Source organism: Apis dorsata, unplaced genomic scaffold (assembly GCF_000469605.1).
Source record: "Apis dorsata unplaced genomic scaffold, Apis dorsata 1.3 scaffold_468, whole genome shotgun sequence".
In the NCBI taxonomy this organism is placed as follows: Eukaryota; Metazoa; Arthropoda; class Insecta; order Hymenoptera; family Apidae; genus Apis; species Apis dorsata.
Window position 1 is genome coordinate 222,680 of NW_006263707.1, and position 18,235 is coordinate 240,914.

Consider the following 18,235-nt stretch of genomic DNA (forward strand, 5'->3'; position numbering starts at 1 on the left):
CTATTACATATATAACGAGCGTTCAACGTGTCACGTTCACTTCCAGTCTGGTTTACGTGAGAATCAATTTCTACTATACCAGCAGAGAAAGACGCGGCCTAACCGCAAATGAATACGCGAGAGCAGGAAACTCGTGAGAAGCCGGACAAATTTTTCAACGAAAAAGATCTTGTATCTTCTCGAGGACAACGAGTATCTGAGGAAGAACCGGAGGATCAATTGGAAGCCGTTTTCTACTCGTCCTGGAAGTCACGAGAACGAACGGTGACTAATAATACATCGTGAGTCACGACGTGAACCGTGACATAACCTCGAATATCCTAGTCCTCTCAGCGGTTTCGTTCCCTCTTTCTCCTTCCCGTTACACTTCTCTTCTTCCATCCTTCTCGATCGCCAGGCCCTTTGCCTTTTCCCTTTCCCATGCTCACCTACGCGAATCCTCGAGTCGCGGAACGGCTTGTAAAATATTAGAGGCGGCGAGGCAGTCTCGACAACAAATAATCAGTCGTCGTTTCTCCTATATTGCCGCGTAGGCGGAAGCACTATTATCTACCTTTCGAATCGAAGGGATCGGTGAATCGATCGTTCCGGTAGACTCGTACAAATCCTTCTAGATGGCGTCGTTTCTTTGTTTTTTCTTCGATCGAAGAAATCGTAAATCTTTACGATGGAAGACGTGTATAACACCTCATTTTTCTCAGGTAACGAATTTTCTTCTAATTTTCTCGTTATATAGATTACATATTTCGATAAATCTTTAATCGGAGATAATAACTTTCTAAAGCGTCTCCTTCTGTTAAGAAACACTCTGCACAACAAGATACATAAGTAATCCCGTTGGCGAGTGTGTAAACGTCTCGAGGGGGAAAAAAAATGACCGACTAAATTAATTCCTCAACATCAATGCTCTTAATAGCGTGGCTAACAGGTATCATTCCGATGCGACGGGGACAAAGATTCTTGTCGGCGCAATCTGGTCGACATTTTAACCTGGTATGTTGCCTCGTTACACTAATTAGAGAGCGGAAAGCATCTCTCTCGGAGTATCGGACATTGTATCGAGGATGAGCAGGAAAATTTATCTCGGGAGAATCACCCGTGTTATTCGCCGATCGACGCTATCTCGATCGATTTCTTCTTGCGTCTTCTGGAGCGGAACAACTGCTATCGATAACACGGAAAAGTGATCGAAACAGGTCGGCACGGTGTTTTCAACGCGGACAAAACGAAAACGAGAAACAAAACCCCGTTTACATCAAAGCTGCAAATTTACCGTTGCGAACAACCTCGAGACGATTTTATTAAAACGATTATCGATCCTTTTTTTTCCGCTTCATCGGACTAGAAGCTTTCGGATAAGCGGCGGGAGATGTTAATCGGCCAAAGTAAATGAGGTTTAATTAAGATTTAACGTATGCAGCGGAGCTAATGAAGCCAACGTCCTTCCTCCAACTTCCTTTATACGGAAACTGTTCGTGTTTTCTCCTCTTCCTCGAGAAGTGCTTGTCTCGACGCTTGTTTTAACACGCGTGCCGTTGAACGCAGGACAGTCGCCTCGTCACGCGACGACAGCTTCCAACCGTGCGGTGAACGGAGGACTCGACGATAAAAATCACCGGCCACCGTACGTGATTCGGCCTTTTAACGAGCTACTTTCACGACATTTCTCTCCGCCTCTCGCGCTTATTTGGATCATTGCGCGACGTTTTCAGACGTGCACCGCTCTATTTTCGCCTCGACGGCCTCGTGCCCGCGCATTCGAATCGCGCGTTATCCAAGAACGTCGCGACGAGGAAAGCTTTTTCTTGCGCGTCACTTTTCGATCAAAAGAAGTGCTCCCGCGAAATCGTCTCGTGCGACAACGTCTCTCGTACCCAACTTTGTAAATCGTCGGGTCGAGTTCCCGCGAAACTCTCGAGAAGCGGGACGAGAGGATTTCCTTAAGGAAAATCTTGTGGACCGCGTAATTCTTTCACGCATCTTCTCGACCGAAACTTTTCTCCAGGCTCCTCCTCGTCTCTCCTCCTCCTTGGAACAAAGGAGGAACGGGCTGCTACTCGAAAATTGGAAATTGCGCGATAATTGAAACCATCCTCGAGCGATCCCATCGCCCGACGTAGACGAATTTTCGTACGGATCCCTTCCTTCCTTCCTTCCTTGCTCCGCTCCACGAATTATAATCCCACGGTTGAATCTCGCCGCTTGGGATGGCGTTGTTCACCTTCGAGTACCTGCAGATTATGGGACCCGCTCGAGCACGTAATTCTCCCTCCTTTCACACAAATCTCGACAGGCTTTATTTCCAGAGCAGGTACAAATGCCCCTCGCGGTACCTAGCCTCCTAGGAGAGAATTGCACAGTCCCCTACCAACCATTCGTTCCAAAAGTATCGCGCCACCTCGTAATCGTCATAAATAACGCGATATTCGTATTATAACTGCTATTTCTCTCCTTCTTCGAATCGTGAATTTTTTCCAAGAAACGTAGCAAACCAGCAATTTTACGCGCCAAATGTTGAAAAAGAAAGAAAAATAGGCAGCTAAATTTCAAGATCCAGGGGCGGACTTTCATTCTTCAACTTTCATTCCGCGAGAAGAATAATTAAATTGATCCTTTTACAACGTGCCATTATATTTCTTCCAGATTCATTCATTTCTTTTCCATTTACAATAACGATCGGCCAGTTAACGCGGCAAAGACCCAGAACATCTTTCCGATGTTTCTTTCTCACGAAGAAGAAACGAGTCCGTTTCAAGCGGAAAGATGGATTTTGCCGAGTTTATTTCTCCCCGACATCTCTTCCATTTTCCAGAGACAGAGAGAGAGAAAAGCAAAAGCGTCCATTCGAGAGCCTCTTTCGAGAGAGGAGCAGGATTAATGGACAGCTGACGCGTCTGGACGCGGTCCACCTCCGCGTCCTAATGTCTCGAGATACCGTCGCAGCGACGAGCCAAGACAAAGAGACGCGTGACCCGCGTATTCGTATTCCGTTCGTGGCCCGATTTGGTCGTCGTCCACGATCCGCGATCTCGCCGCGTCTCTGACGACACGAATACGATGATCACGCGACCGTGAAGTGCAGTCGGACGCAAAATCGGCATTTGCCCCCTCCCCCTCGGGACAATGATCGCGCGCCCGCTCCCCTCGAGAAGAATCGCGGCCAGGAACAATGGGCCAGGAAATACGTGGCGAAAATACGGGTCGAAGGGGGACCGTGAAATAACGTTTTCCGCTTAGCAACGATTTCGGTGAATTTGGGGAGAGGGATTTGGAAATGGAATTTGGAGGGAAGAAGAAGAAGCGAAGAGGGTTTTCCTGAGTTCGTGCGGGAAAAGAAAAGAGGTTCGAGGTTGTATGAGCGCCTTAAAAGGTGCACGGGCACGCGCTCCTGCGTGTCTTTCTTGAACGAGAGATCTCTCGTTTCGAGGTGAAATTTTTTTCTCGTGATGAAACACCTCGAGGGAGGTATTACACTTCTTGGAGAAAGAATTCAGATATTTTGAACGCGACGTTTCTGAAAATTAACACGATTGTTTAATAATAAAATTTCTTTCTTCTTTGTTTTCGTTATACTTTACCAATAACTTTTTACTACAACTGGATCGATAGATTTGTTTTTTTTTCATTTCAGGGAATAATGATTCCGTTTAGAAAAAGAAAGGACAGAAACCGACGAGACGAGTTCCAAGTGGCCCCGATATTGATGCCGCGGGGATTAAATAATAAATCGATGGATCGTCACAAGCAACTCGTGTAAAATTTTACGCCAGTGACGGCGGCCAGCGACGGATCCGACAATTTCAAACTGGATCGAGTTTCCTCGATATCGACATTTCCTCGAATCGCGGCCGAGCCGCTCGAAGCGTGTTTTCTTGGCGGAATTGGTGGCGCGCAGAAACGAGAACGGCGCTCGTTAAATAATTATTTTTAGAGGGACGATAAGCGCGGCGACTGGTCGGCAGCGATCGGGCGGTGTGCGTGCGCCGCGCGTCGATGTCACATCTATCAAGCGAATCAATTACAACGGCGTTCCTTGTTTCCTCGCCAACGAGAGCGTGGCCTTTGCTTTCGTTTATAACGGACACCCACGCCGTGTCCGTATACCTCTCCTTTCAATTACCCCCGTTTCATTATTATTTACGAGCTTGCCGAGAACGAGCGCGTCGAAAACTTATTAGGATCGTTTGAAAAACGCCATCTTAACCGATTTACGATTTCCGTAATGTATTTTTACCTTTTCGAAATCCAACGATTAATTGAAAATCTTCAACGAGGGAGGAAATGGAAAATGGATGTCTAAGAAAGATATATCGTGATTTTTACGAAAAGAGTTTCGATATTGCAATTTTTTTTTTAATCCAATATTTCGTTTCAAAGTATTTCGTAAAGGGATGGATTCTATCCCTTCCTTAACGCTGTGGAATAAATGGAATAGAATTATGTAGGGTAGAGACCACTTTGTGTTTACGTTTAACAATTTTTAGAACATCAGGTAAAAGTTCTGAGAAGCTTTCCTCGTTGCTGCGAAGATTAAAAACGCGATTGTTCAAATGTGTAAATTTTAACAACGATACGAAAATTGTGCTACGTCGTTGTAAATCGAGAATCGAATGAGAGGAATGATTGATAATAATAATAAAAAAAACCTCATTCTCGTTCCGAAGAAGCTGAAGCTGGCAAAGTGTTAATGAGCAAACCGACGTGAATGTGAAATTTGCAATCCAGAGATATCTCTCTTTTCCCACGAATGAATAGCGAGACGCTTTTTGCCCGAACCGGATGTAACGGGACACGTGTCGAGCTATTGACGTTTCCCTTCTCATCTTTTTCTAAAAACCGCACGCTCCTTTCGAGAGTCGATCCGCATCCCCCCGTATCGCTTATCACGCGAGACGTTTCGCCTAATAATTTTCATCGAAAACTCGACTCTTGTCAAACGCGACGAATAACTTGCGTATAACGATCCGTTAAAAAGAATGAAAAGGAAAAAAAAAAAAAAACATTCTCTCCTTTCGAGCGAATTTTCTTTCTTTTTTCTTTTTATTCTTCGGTCAGAGAGGCGAGTTTCTGAATCCCAAGTCGCGCGGTCGCTCGAAAAGGAGTGTTTTAATTGGCGGCATAGGCAGAGAAGGGAACTGGTCCGCTCGTTCGTGCGGCAAATTTGCATTCGGCGAAAAGTGGCGAGAGTGGCGGGCAAAGGGTGGAGAGAGAGATATAGGGTAGCGCAGAGGAAGGGGGAGGGTCCCGTGGCACGATCACATTCCCTTTTTAAGGCAATGCTCGGCGAATCGAGGAGATTTAAGGCCTATGCTCGATGCATAAGAGACTTATTAGCGTTAATTAACCGGGCTGCCAGATGATAGACAGGCCATACCTCGATAGGTAGCGATAGGTTGATGATATTCAAGAATCTCGAATGGACCGCCGATTAAATTATATAAACACGTGCCGGTTGAGTGAATAAAAATTATAATATCGATCGACCTCTCGCGGAACGAATAATAAACGTACGCGCGATCTTTATTCCCTCCCCCCTCCTCCATCGAGACGTCCGATTTAATTAATTTCTCGATCGATCGCAAAATTGCTCGCCAAACTTGATTAATGTCCCGCTTCCTGTGGCGATAAACGGTTCGATCAAATCGGGGGACACAACAAACTAAGCGTTTCAGCAACATCAGATCCATCAGAAACATCTGCGTGCCCATTCTATCGCGATCTATCGATCATAACGCGATGACTTCACCGGATCGAGCAACGACACGCTCGAGATAATAATGTTTGATCATCTTCCGCGCGACTTCGCACGGAATGAGTTCTCGAACGAGTTTGCGCATCGACTCTTCAATTAACATCCATCGTGCGTCGATTTAATTTTTTAATGGGGAAAAAGAAAGAAAGAAAAAAGAAGGAAAAGAAAATTTTGCGTTTCTTCCTCCCTAACTTTGTTTTCCGTGTGCGTCGTGGTTGCGACGGATCCACGGAGCGGAATCTAGCGGAAGAGCGGTTAAAAGGAAAAAAAAAATGGGCGAAAAAGCAGACTGTGGCAATAACGCGTTCGATTTCGCTTACGTTCTCGGATAACGGCGGGACAGCGATCACGTACGGCGCGAAGGAGCACGTCAAAGTCCGTTGCTTATAAATATTCTCGCGTTGCTTTTTCCACGCTTCCAACCCGCGACCAATCGAAGATTACATCATTGCTCGACGTTTACACTGGCCGTTAAATATGCATCGTTGCCCCTCCCCTCCTATATACTTCCTAGGATGTTGCACACTCGAGCATATGATCATGTTGACACGCTTGTCGATCTCGGTAATCGGCCGATTTAATAAGATGGAAAATGATGAAGGCGAACGGTAGCTCGACAAAATTCCACTAGTTCCGCGATGAAATTGCTTCGTTTCGAGGCGAGATAGCTACGTTTAATTTTAATACTCTCGTTAGAGAAAGCCTTTCTTGCACCCTTTCGCGATAATATCCTCCCCTCCCTCCCCTTTCTTCCTGTGAATTTTCTCTCTTCGCTTCGGCCGAATCTTTCGAACGAAAATAAAACGTACATTCGTTGGAACGAAAGTTGGCCATTCAGAGGGGAAGGCTAGGCTATCCTTGATTAAAATGATAACGATCTGGAGCAATCTTACTTTTTCTAAAGTTTGCTTTGCTGCTTTCTTTTTTCTTATTTTTTCGACATTTAAGCGCCTTTATTGGCCGATTTCGTGTTCATTCACCTTTGAATTTTGGAGAGATCTTGATGAAGTCTTTTTTCATTATTTATTTCATAATTATTATAAAATTCGAGTCAGGTATTTTTGAATACAAAACGGAAACGTGTAGATATACGTAACGCATATAGTAAGTGATAACAGTGATAACGAAACACTCGACACTCGGAATAGAAGCGTTCTGTGTATGCTCGCAGAAATCGTTACCATATATATGTACGTGTATATATAACGTCCGATCTGTTGATTCTGGGAGACGCCTGGAAATGTGCCTGATATTCAAACGAGAGTTAGTTATCTTATTTGCAAACGTCTTCCGATATCTATTTTTTAAAATTATCCCTTCGGATCCAACCTCGTTGGCTCGTAAGAAGAGTATAAATATATAGAAGGTAATTCCAATTAATAATAATCGAAGAGGGAAACAACCGATACTATGTAAATAACACGTATACAGATCGATTCTATTCTTGTATCCTCGATACACATCCAGCGTGGGAGACGATCGTATGCCTCAAGTAATTGGAGAACCATCGACGTATTGTAACCTCAAAACACTAGTCTCGTGTCTAGCCACCAATAACGGTGAGTGCTCTTAATCCTAAATTGAAAGCAGTATCCGAACACGTGACCCCAGCTGGCTAATTTCCTTCCGGAATCTATTTCCGTTAGATATCGGCGTAAAATTCGGGACAAAGTCACGAAATATAGTGCGAAGATAATTTTGTTTAAACGCGAAATATAGATATTTCAACGAGCGAGGAAAGATAAGTTGTGTTTGCTTTGGCCTAAATGTTCGTCTATCGGGTAAGATTAACATAGTTTTGTATAATCAAAATGGTCGATAACGTGCGTTTACGTTTCACGTATAAAACCAACTGATAAGAAAACGGTTGCTTCGGATCGTGTTTCGTACAGCATGGATATTCAACTTTGCCTCGTAAATCAAGGAGGAAAAAGTTATTTTTATTTGCAATTATTCGATATAGAAAATTTTACAACGAAGAAAGAATAATCGCAAGTTATTTATCTCAAGTAAAAGGGTTGAGAAACACTGCTATAAAGATTTTTTTCAAATTTCTCTTCGAATAATATTATTTGTTATTACCGTTATTGTCGAAGATTCTCAGCTAATTTATTAGGCATGTTACTCGCATAATGCAAACCTACTCCAGATTACATCAAACAGAAAATATATTACCGTTATTATTATACGATCATAAAATACTTGGAAAACGTATACGAACGAAACGTGTATTGTGTATCAGATCCGCGAGGAAAATCGTGAAACAGCATGACGTACCACGACAGAGTCGAAGTGGAAATATTCATGCGGTCGGTTCTCTTGGTCGGTTTGAATACGAAAGAAGGTAAAAGAGCGCGTTAAATCTGTCGAGCGGAGGACGTAAGCTGGTACTTTAAGTAACGAGAAAACTACTTCAACCTTGACTGAACCGTTCTACGTGCGATTCACTTAGTGGACGCGTCGCGAAACCACAACTATCCGTCTGGAATTCAAACTACCTTGACGATCTCTGTTAGATAGATATTATAACTAAGAATCACTATCGAGGCAACGATCTTGCAATTTTTTATTTATATTCGTGACGAACGCGAAAATAGCTAAAAGTAGCTCCCGAAACGTATTTTAAAACGGAAGAAACTTTGAGAAAATACTTTTTAAAATAATTTACCGTAATAGTTTTTCAAATATTTTCGAAATTTTAACGCTTAGCTTACTTTCTACTTCGAGAAACTTTAGACAAATTTCACGTCAAGTTGATTGATAATACGATTGATTTATATTTTTCTTTTTTATCTTCGTTATTTCGAGAATATCACGTGAATTAAAGTTTAAAGTAGCTGCCATAGTAGCTACTTTAATGAAGCAAATTACGAGACACAATCGAACGCCTCCGCTAGATCGATAAAAAAGCACGATAGAAGTTAACCTCAAAATGAACCGGCACGATGGCCAATATGTATTAGCAGGATCATCTTGCGGGACGAGAAATATCTATAGTGTCGCACGTCGGATTTCTTGTCGTCGGTTGACCCGTTCTCTCTGATCCTCTGTTGCTCTCTTTTTCACGGATCCATTCGTCACACTCGCTCCTGTTATCCTATCCTACGCCTCCTTCATAGGCTTTATGCCATGGGAACCGGTATGACCGGAACGAACAGGCGGAATTCTTTCTATGACTGTCAAAACAAGTCTGTCGAGCGTTCCGCTAATTTAACGAACTCGTATCGTTCGGCCTAATCGATCATGCAGGATTTGTTTGCATTTCGTTCAAACGAAGTGACAAAGTTCGACCGAAAGTTTATCGAAACTACATGACTATACGCACGAACAAAATCGGTAATATGAGAATTTTTCTATATTTCATTCTTATTCATACTTTATTTCTTCTTTAAATATTTTTTCAAAATATATCGTTTGTAAAAATGACTGTACTTACGTCTCTCGATAATATATTGTAAACGTTTCACACGTTTGACTTACATATACGTATGATTATTTCGAAATATCAACAGTTGCAAGATTATAGAATGCAAACAGTGAACAGAAGAATATGAACAATCTTTATAATTAGAAAAAATTATCGCGTATCGACGATATATTAAACGTCTTATTGCGTCAAATTGCAATAAGTCTTAAGAATAATAAAATAATCGTGATATTCAAACGGCGTGAAACACGTGTCAAAACAACGGTCGCCATTTTTTATGTTTTTTGCGTTCTAGATTCCCGCGTATTTCCACCATACCCTGACAAGATCGCATCGCGCAAATAACCTCTATTCAATCGAGTAATAAACATCGACTTACCGAGCGCGTTCTCGGGACGACCGCGTGACAGCAAAAAAATAAACACGACGCGAGGAAGATTCACCGCAGGTTTGTAGAGTTTCCCGCGTGCTGCGAATGAACGAAGAGATTGCGTAACGCAGCAACTTGTTCGCACAACGAGTTCGATCCACGACGAAGGACACACTTGATTTATCGGGTAGACACGCGAGATAACACTGATACGTTCGCACAACGTGTCACGTGGAGGCAAGGACAATCCATTTGTTTTGATATGAAATAGGAAACGAACGGAGTCCGCACGAAAGTTAGAGAAGAGAGGCGCAACGAACACCTTCCACCGCGACGGCTGGAACGCGACTGACTGGCTGTGCCCGCTGGCTTACCGCTACGCATACGACCTCGAGTTTCGAATTACGCGCGGCTTAACGACTCTACATTCTGTATCTGTCAGTCTTACAGCTCGGAGATGAATACGAGGATATTACGTGATCATTTTCGAGCTGCCGTGTTCACGCACGTATACGTGAAAAGTCGATTTGTCCGTTCGTTCGTTTGAACGAAAAAATCACTAGATATCTTTTTTCTCGACAAAAGAATCGGGTATATTTTTGTATATTTTACTGATCTATTATAATGTATAATATATATATATCATACAGTTTATCCATGATGACTAATAATAGACTTTTGGCAAATATAGATTGAAAATAACGATGATGTCTGTTTAGTCGGTTATATCAAACATTTCAATTGCTGGAATATTGTTAAATTACGATACGCTTAACCGTAGTAATTTACCACGATAGTCGGGAAATCGATTGCGTTGACAACATAGGACAAACAGGGGAAAACCGATTCACAATAAGACTAACCCACGTAAATTCTATTATGTAGGAACCGTCTATTGTTCCGCGTTACTTGTATATATCGTCGAGAAACAAAGCAACAAAGGGATTAGCAAAATACACGACAGTGAGCAACATAAACAAATGATCGCTATCAACCCCAATGTGATATACGATAATAAAGCAGTTAACAGCATTCCCAAATAAAGGCTCGGAGCGAGAAAATCAAAGCCTCCGAGCCTCCGGGTATTAATCAAGGGAGCGGAAACGTAATCGGTGAAAATAATAGAAAACGAAATGAATGAAGAAAAGGAAGGAGTAATTATCGAGAATAATGAGAATCGGTGATCGCAGAAAAAAGATTTTTTATTACGAAATCCAATCAACTCGTGTAAGGAAGTGTTGATAAAACATTTGCATTAATCTTCGAATAAAACGCGTCGTATTATTATATTATTATTTACATAAAAATATCGCGATATAACTTGCATATATTTATCTCGTGTTAATTCTCGTTCGATATTTCAATCGATAGAAAATTCATAGTAGGAACATGAGCCTTACGATTAACGGCTTATGACCACTTCCACCCCTCGTGGAGCAACACGGCTTTATTTATTTTCCTCCTATTGTTATTAGGTGGAGATAAAATTTTCCAGGCATCCCCGTGATGATTCTCTCGATTGAGTTTGTAGAAGAAAAAAAAAAAAAAAAAAAAAAAAAAAAAAGAAAAAAAACACGTCAATGACAAACAACATCCCTTTTTCTTTCTTCTTTCCTCCCCCTCGATATACAACACTGTTATCTTTCTCGCTCTGCTTAGCTTTCATTCTTCGAGATACGCATGACTGACGAATACCGTGACGTTGAAAGTGACGCGTATACGGGACGAAAATAATGGTTACGACGATGACGATGATGATGATGACGGTGATGACGACGATGACAAGGCAACGCATGAACCGTGATGCGTCGAGTATGATACGGCTCGACTCATATCTGTTTGTAATATCCGTACTCTAGCTTATCCGTGTACGTTTCATGCAAATTCGGACGATGCAACGAATGGTAATCGTGTAGCGAGGTGACCATTCGTCCGTTTCAACTTTGACGAAGTTACGATGCCGGTGCTGAAAAGAAAAGAAGATAGAAGAATTATTATTATTTAGAGAGAGAGAGAGAGAGAGAGGAGGAAATTACTACTTCTTCATCTACGTTAACTCCCCCTCCCCGCTGATGCGGAAGGGATCTAGTTTTTGTTGGATTAATCGAGTTTTTCTTTTATTTTAGTCCTTTTAGCTGGTCGTTACTTTCTCGAAGAATTCAAGAATTCGCTCTTCTTCCACTTTTGTCAAAGTTTCGAAGATTTGTAAGAGGTTTTTCGGTATCCTCCCATTATTATTATTATTACTATTATTATACAAGCTCTCCGATGGATCGATTATTCATTGTCCGTTCGGTAAAAAAGTTACGGAAAGTTCGAGAGCGAGGAATTATAAAAGAATTATAAAAGTTACAGCATCTGCTCGAACCGTAGTTGATCGAGAAGATGCGAAAGCTTTGGTCGTTAGAGAGGTTTTAGTTTCTTTTGTCAACAAATACGTCATCATACGTTCGAGTATATAAGATGAGATACGATTAGTCAAACTACCTTTGTGCGAACGTTACTCGTGGCTGATGAGACTAGATTTTTAGTCCTCTACTAGAACGTCAACCTTTCATTATCTTAACATACCGTATGTGATGAACTTCGAACCACGAATTACTGGACGAATGACGGGGCTGACGTTCAGTGTAACTTTCAAAAGTAATATTACCTTAGCTAGAAATTAAGTTGAAAAAAAGGGGGATTAAAAAAATCGACGAGATAGAGACAGAGAGAAAGAGAGAAAAAAAGAAAAATAATAAACGAAAAATAACCTCCGTTCGCCTTTCGAAGCAAGGCGAGAATCGAGTTACAAAAATTACTGTTTTCGTAAAAAGAGAGAGAAAAAAATTGGTCAAAAAAAAACTGAGCCGAATTTCACCGAGTGATAAATGGCGGATAGAGGAGAAGCATTTGATTGATCCTGCGTTGAACGAAATGCTTAATCGTAATCGAGGCAAAGGGAGCGAATAAAGGGGAGCGGATTACCTTCGGCGGGCGGGGGTGCCGGCGCAGCTTCCGCCGGGGGCGCAGCTGGGGCAGCCTCGGCTGGCGCTGCAGGTGGCGCTGCCTCCGCAGGAGGCGCCGCACCTTCGGCCGGAGGTGGTGCCGGGGTTCCTTCCGCTGGTGGTGGCGGTGCTGGTGCACCTTCCGCTGGTGGTGCCGCGCCTTCGTAAATTCACACAAACACTTCAGTCACGCAAGCACTTCGGATTCTCGACCGATTAACACGTCACGCGTCATTAATTTAACAAATCAACAGAGATCAGACGAATCAATTGCAATTAATGAATTAATAAGTACAGATTTGTGAATAGGTTCCTTGGATCTCTTTATTATTAGGAAGTGTATCAAAAATTATGTTATGTTATCTGTAAAACAATCTCGTGTCTCGAATTTGCTATTTCGAAAAAAGGATTGGTCGAACGTGATTGATATAATAAATTAAAGACAAATCGTTGCAATTAATGAATTAACCATTCGAGTTGAGGAAAATCATTACGACATTTCGCGTGACAACTCGAGCGAGAAACGAATGATTTAATAATTTAATAAATGTGTAGTAACGATTTGTGAATAGGTTCCTTGGATCTTTATCTCTTTATTATTAGGAAGTGTATTAAAATCATGTTACGTTACCTGTAAGACAATCTCGTATCTCGAGTATGCTACTTTCTTTCTTTCGAAAAAAGGGTGGTCGATTAATTTAAGAAATTAAAGATCAGACGAATCGGAATTAAAAAATTTTGCGCTCGAGTTGAGAATGATTTAATAAGAGCACAGTATCTCTTTATTATTAGAAAGTATATGAAAATCGTTTCACGTATCTCGAGTATGCGACTTCCCCTCTTTCGAAAAAAGAGTTGGTCGTGATTAATTTAAGAAATTAAAGGTCAGACGAATGGTAGAAATTAACGAATTCACCTTTTGCACTCGAGTTGAGGCGAGTGATTTAATAAGAGCACGATATAGATTTGTTATTATTAAGAAGTGTATCAAAATCATGTTACATTACTTGTAAGACAATCTCATATCTTGAGTATGCTACTTTCTTCCTTTCGAAGAAAGGGTTAATCGAGCGTGATTAATTTAAGAAATTAAAGGTCAGACGAATGGTAGAAATTAACGAATTAACCTTTTGCGCTCGAGTTGAGGCGAGTAATTTAGTAAGAACATAGTATAGATTTGTGAATAAGTTTCTTGGATCTTTATCTCTTTCTTATTTAAGTATATCAAAATTATTTTACGTATCTTGAATATTACTTTCTTCCTTTCGAAAAAAGAGTTGGTCGAGCGTGATTAATTTAAAAAATTAAAGATCAGACAAATCGTTGAAATTAACAAATTTTGCACTCGAGTTGAAGTGAGTGATTTAATAAGAACACAGTATAGATACACACACACATATATCTCGAGTATGCTATTTCCCCCCTTTCGAAAAAAGAGTCGATTAATTTAAGAAATTAAAGATCAGAAAAATTGTTGAAATTAACAAATTTTACACTCGAGTTGAAGTGAGTGATTTAATAAGAACACAGTATAGATACACACACACACATATCTCAAGTATGTTATTTCCTCCCTTTCGAAAAAAGAGTTGATTAATTTAAGAAATTAAAGATCAGACGAATCATTGGAATTAACAAATTTTGCACTCGAGTTGAGGCGAGTGATTTAATAAGAGCACAGTATCTCTTTGTTATTAAAAAGTATATAAAAATTATTTCACGTATCTGGAGTATGCAATTTCCCCCCTTTCGAGAAAAGGGGTTGGTCGAGCGCAAAAGGGTTGAGGGGTTAGAGGGAAGCGAAGAAGGAAGAATGCGAGAGGAACGGATCGTTTGCAAACGAGTTTGTGAAAGATCGTAAAAGCTGGGACGAGATCACCTTCCGTCGGTGGTGGTGCGGGCGCCCCTTCCGCGGGCGGCGCAGGTTGGGCGGGCGGCGNGACTACATCTACTCTAATCTAAAGAGGCCCGGGTTCGTTTCGTCCCCGATGATGGAGCGGTTTGCTCGCGTTGTTATGCCATCGTATGAAAAGTGCAAACGTAATTAAGAGAAGCGAATATAATGAAAGCGAAAGTTATATATATATATATATATATATATAGATGATGTAAAACTACTGATGGAAATTGTGAATAATAGATGCTCGGTTGGTCGCTGCACTGACCTGGTGGGGGTGGTGGCGGTGCTGCCCCTTCCGCGGGTGGAGCAGGTTCCGATGGAGGAGCTGGCTCGGCGGGAGGTACCGGCGATGGCGTTGGCGATGGCGTTGGGGGTTCTGGCGATGGCGTTGGAGCGGCTTCTGGTGGTGCGGGTGTCGGTGATGGCGTTGGTTGTGGAGGTTCGGGTGGTGGAGCTGGTTCCTCCTACACGGAAATAATAATACTATCTATCTCCATCCCGAAATCTCGAAACACTTTCAATCAAAATAATCATGCTTCCGATAATTTTATTAGAAAAATACGAGCACGAAAAATGTCGTAAAACGAATGTTTATTATTTACTCGACGAGATTTCGGTTTGATTCAACCGAATTCGAGATAAAATTACACGGCGCGGTGCACGCGTTAAATCGTTTGATTTACGGTCATCGTGCATATTTCAGCGCAGCCGCGTTAAAGGTCGTCGTTTATAGACACACGATTCGTACGAGCGAATGATAATAACGCTCTCTACGCGACAACATTGGAGAGTTTGCCGTCACGGCGCGTGGCCGTTCGATAGTGTAAATCAATGGCCGTTCGCGATAACGAATATTGCCAAGATAATTAAACAATGCCGTTCCAATGATAAACAATGCTACGGTAATTTGAGTCCGCGTCTCGCGAACGAGTTTCGCGAAATTATACGCGGGTGTAATTCTGAACGCGCATTCGTTCTAAAAAGAAAAAAGGAAAAAAAAGTGTGAACGAAAAATCGGCTGACGGATTATCGCGACAGATGGCGTTCGTCTCTACGACGAAATAATACGATGACCGAAAACGTGAACAGTGGACGAAACGTAGGCGAGAAAGGTTTACAAGCTTATTTAGCGAATCGTAATTAAGCGTGATCTGATTGATGTTCAACCTACCTCGTTTCTCGATTGCGAATTCAATTTCTATGGATTATTCTTTTCGCGAGACTCGTGTTGAGCGAACGAGTGTCGAGTAAAAAGAAAGAAAAAAAGGAAAAAAAAAGAAAAAAAAGGAGAAATTAAATCGAACGATATCGACAATTTCGTGTCGTTCGAGGCGACACGAAGCTCGACTCAAGAGCCTTCGTTTCTTATGATATAGGCACCGTCGATATTCGTAAGACGTGGCGTAAAATTTCTCGGTTGAATGTACGCGCTTCGCCATTCGACACGCCTCATTGGCTCTTTGACGTGTTTACAACCTTTTCAAGAAGCGAAGCCTCGTGAACGTGATAAAAATTTCGTTTCTCGCGCGAAAAAGAATCTTAATAATCCGATGATTGAGTCGTAGTACGTGAAAATTAACGGTATCTCGAATCGCGAAACTTTCAACAAGCCTCCAACATGTTGACAAGCGCGAGATTACGATTCTTCTAATAAAAACGATAAATTTAATCGAAGGAGACAGTTCTGACGCGAAGAAACGATACGTATACATCGATAATCGTAATAATTACTTTTTACTTTATTTAGAAAAAGAAAAAAGAAAAAAAAAAACTGTCCCCTTTGATGAGTGAGAAGAACATAGAACATAAAATCGACGTAACGAGGAAGGAAGGAGAAACAAAATGGGATGATGGGAAGTAGGGGAATGAACACACAGCCACAATGTATTTCATAGTTGTTAAATATTTTGATTTACAATAAATCTTAAGTAACGATTTCCCTTTCTTGTTATTATTCCCAATTACGTTTCATTTCTCCCTTCATCCGGTTCACAGAGAATTACGAATCAACATAGTGATACATGAGTGAGGATTGACAGTGTAAAAAAAAAAAAAAAAAAAAAAACAAATCGACAGAGACGGAGAACGATACAGGGTTTTTGTTTCCTTTTTAAAAAAATATATATATATACATACATCTCGTAGACGAGAAGAACAAGAAGAAGAAGAAAAAAAAAAAAAGAAAAAAAAAGAAATCGGTCAGTCACAAAATTCTGAATTCTTTGGATTAGAACACGAATCGATATCCGATGGTGAATTCTCTCGATACAAATCGAGGAATTCATCGTAGACATACGGGCACATACGGTTTGATCTTTTCTTTTTTTTTTTTTTTTTTTTTTTTTTTTTTTTTTTTTTTTTTTTTTTATACGTGCATTTCGGGAGTTGCAATATTGTAATATTAATCGAGACGAGAAGAAACAAGAAGAAAAAAAGAAGAAGAAGAAGAAAAAAAAAAAGAATGAATAAAAAGAAGTAGCAATGAGGAAGTTTGTTGCTTGTTGCGAGATGTTATCTGGATGGATGGATGGACGATCCCTTCTCGAAAAAACACGTCGAGAACGAGCGTAACGTCAATAGCCTCATGCCTCGACCTCCTCCTCCTTTACCTTCTTTTCCTCGCCTTTCTTCGACCAGTCGGGCTTCTTCTGCAAAGTTTGAGAAAACGTACGTTAGATGGGCCGTTTCTTGGATCATAACACGATCGAAATTCTCACACGCCAGGGTCCGGGGTTAGCGGTGGTTCTTTAAACTTTCGCAAAGCGGTGTGTGTAACGGGTGGCATTTTCACGGGGTTCGTGGAGGGCGGGGGAGAGGGTAAAAGATTCGCGAAAAATTCACAAAATAAATACCGATTGTTAAAAATCGCTCGTTCGATCGATATATTATATCGATTTTTTTCTCTTTTGCTTTGGAAATTCAAGTTCGATTAATTGCAAACAAGAACCGATTCTTCTCTCTTTATCGTCATTCGAAAAGCCGTGCACAATGTTAGTGAAGAAAAAAAAAAAAAAAAAGGAAAAAAGAAAAAGGGGGGGGGGAAAAAGGGGCCCGGAAAAAAAAAAAAAAAAAGGAAAAAAGAAAAAGGTGCGAGAGAAAAAGTGTCCGTGAAAAAGAAAAAGAAAGGAAAGATCGATCTTCTCTCGAGTAACGATCAAAAATCTTGAAAAAAACGAAAAGAGACAGAGAGAGAGAGAGAGAGAAAAAAAAAAAGATTAATCTTCGTTCTAACAAAACGCGATTCGTATCGTTAAGGGGCGTTTTTAGCAAGCGTTTTACATCTAATCCTACGATATATTTTCTTGCGTTCGTTCGTTCACACAATCCCTGGTAATCTACTTCACGTTATCTAATAATAACACTCATTTATTATTATTTCATCTCTCAATCACTAAGAATGCATGCCGATCTACGATCTGATCGTTTAAAGCTTTACCTTATCTTTTGACGCGTTCTGCGAACATAATGCAAGAGCAACATCATTAGTCGACAGATAAGAGACATGGACAATTATTAGAGCGTATACATACTAATTAATAACTTAAAGATTAAGAGGTCGATCGTGACTCATTCGATCGCTCCAACTCCTCGTCCGCGATTCATTCGTTCGTGCGCTTTGTTCGATCGATCGATCGTGAATCACGTTCGACGAAGAAAGAAAATGGCGCAAATCGAGGCGTGCATCGAGCATCTCGTTTAATCCCTTTCTTCTTTAATCATCAGATATGTGTATATATATATATATNATGAGTGTGTGCGCGCTAATAATATAAATTTTTAATCCAATTCGATTGAT

At 41.1% G+C, this 18,235-nt stretch overlaps 2 protein-coding genes across 9 annotated transcripts in view; both read right to left on the minus strand.

Annotated features, from left to right (window-relative positions):
* The window catches only part of LOC102673614 (CD151 antigen-like), a 69,423-nt gene extending 59,475 nt beyond the window's left edge, over window positions 1–9,948 (minus strand). Inside the window, 4 exon segments of the mRNA XM_031512537.1 lie at window positions 4,794–4,815; window positions 9,559–9,697; window positions 9,700–9,858; window positions 9,861–9,948. Of these exon segments, the coding sequence (XP_031368397.1) occupies window positions 4,794–4,815; window positions 9,559–9,697; window positions 9,700–9,858; window positions 9,861–9,933 (393 nt within the window). The 5' untranslated portion in view covers window positions 9,934–9,948.
* Window positions 9,949–11,391: 1,443 nt separating this feature from the next.
* The window catches only part of LOC102671278 (troponin I-like), a 28,061-nt gene continuing 21,217 nt past the window's right edge, over window positions 11,392–18,235 (minus strand). For 5 of the 8 annotated variants that reach the window (XM_031512545.1, XM_006619991.2, XM_006619992.2 and 2 more), the window contains one exon: window positions 16,323–17,087. In XM_031512545.1, coding sequence (XP_031368405.1) covers window positions 17,022–17,087 — 66 coding nt within the window. In that variant the 3' untranslated portion in view covers window positions 16,323–17,021. Of the gene's footprint in view, window positions 11,516–12,120; window positions 12,208–12,519; window positions 12,700–14,704; window positions 14,904–16,322; window positions 17,088–17,875; window positions 17,894–18,235 lie in introns of those variants that run through there. The other 3 variants (XM_031512544.1, XM_031512543.1, XM_006619975.2) reach the window with 3 other exon arrangements.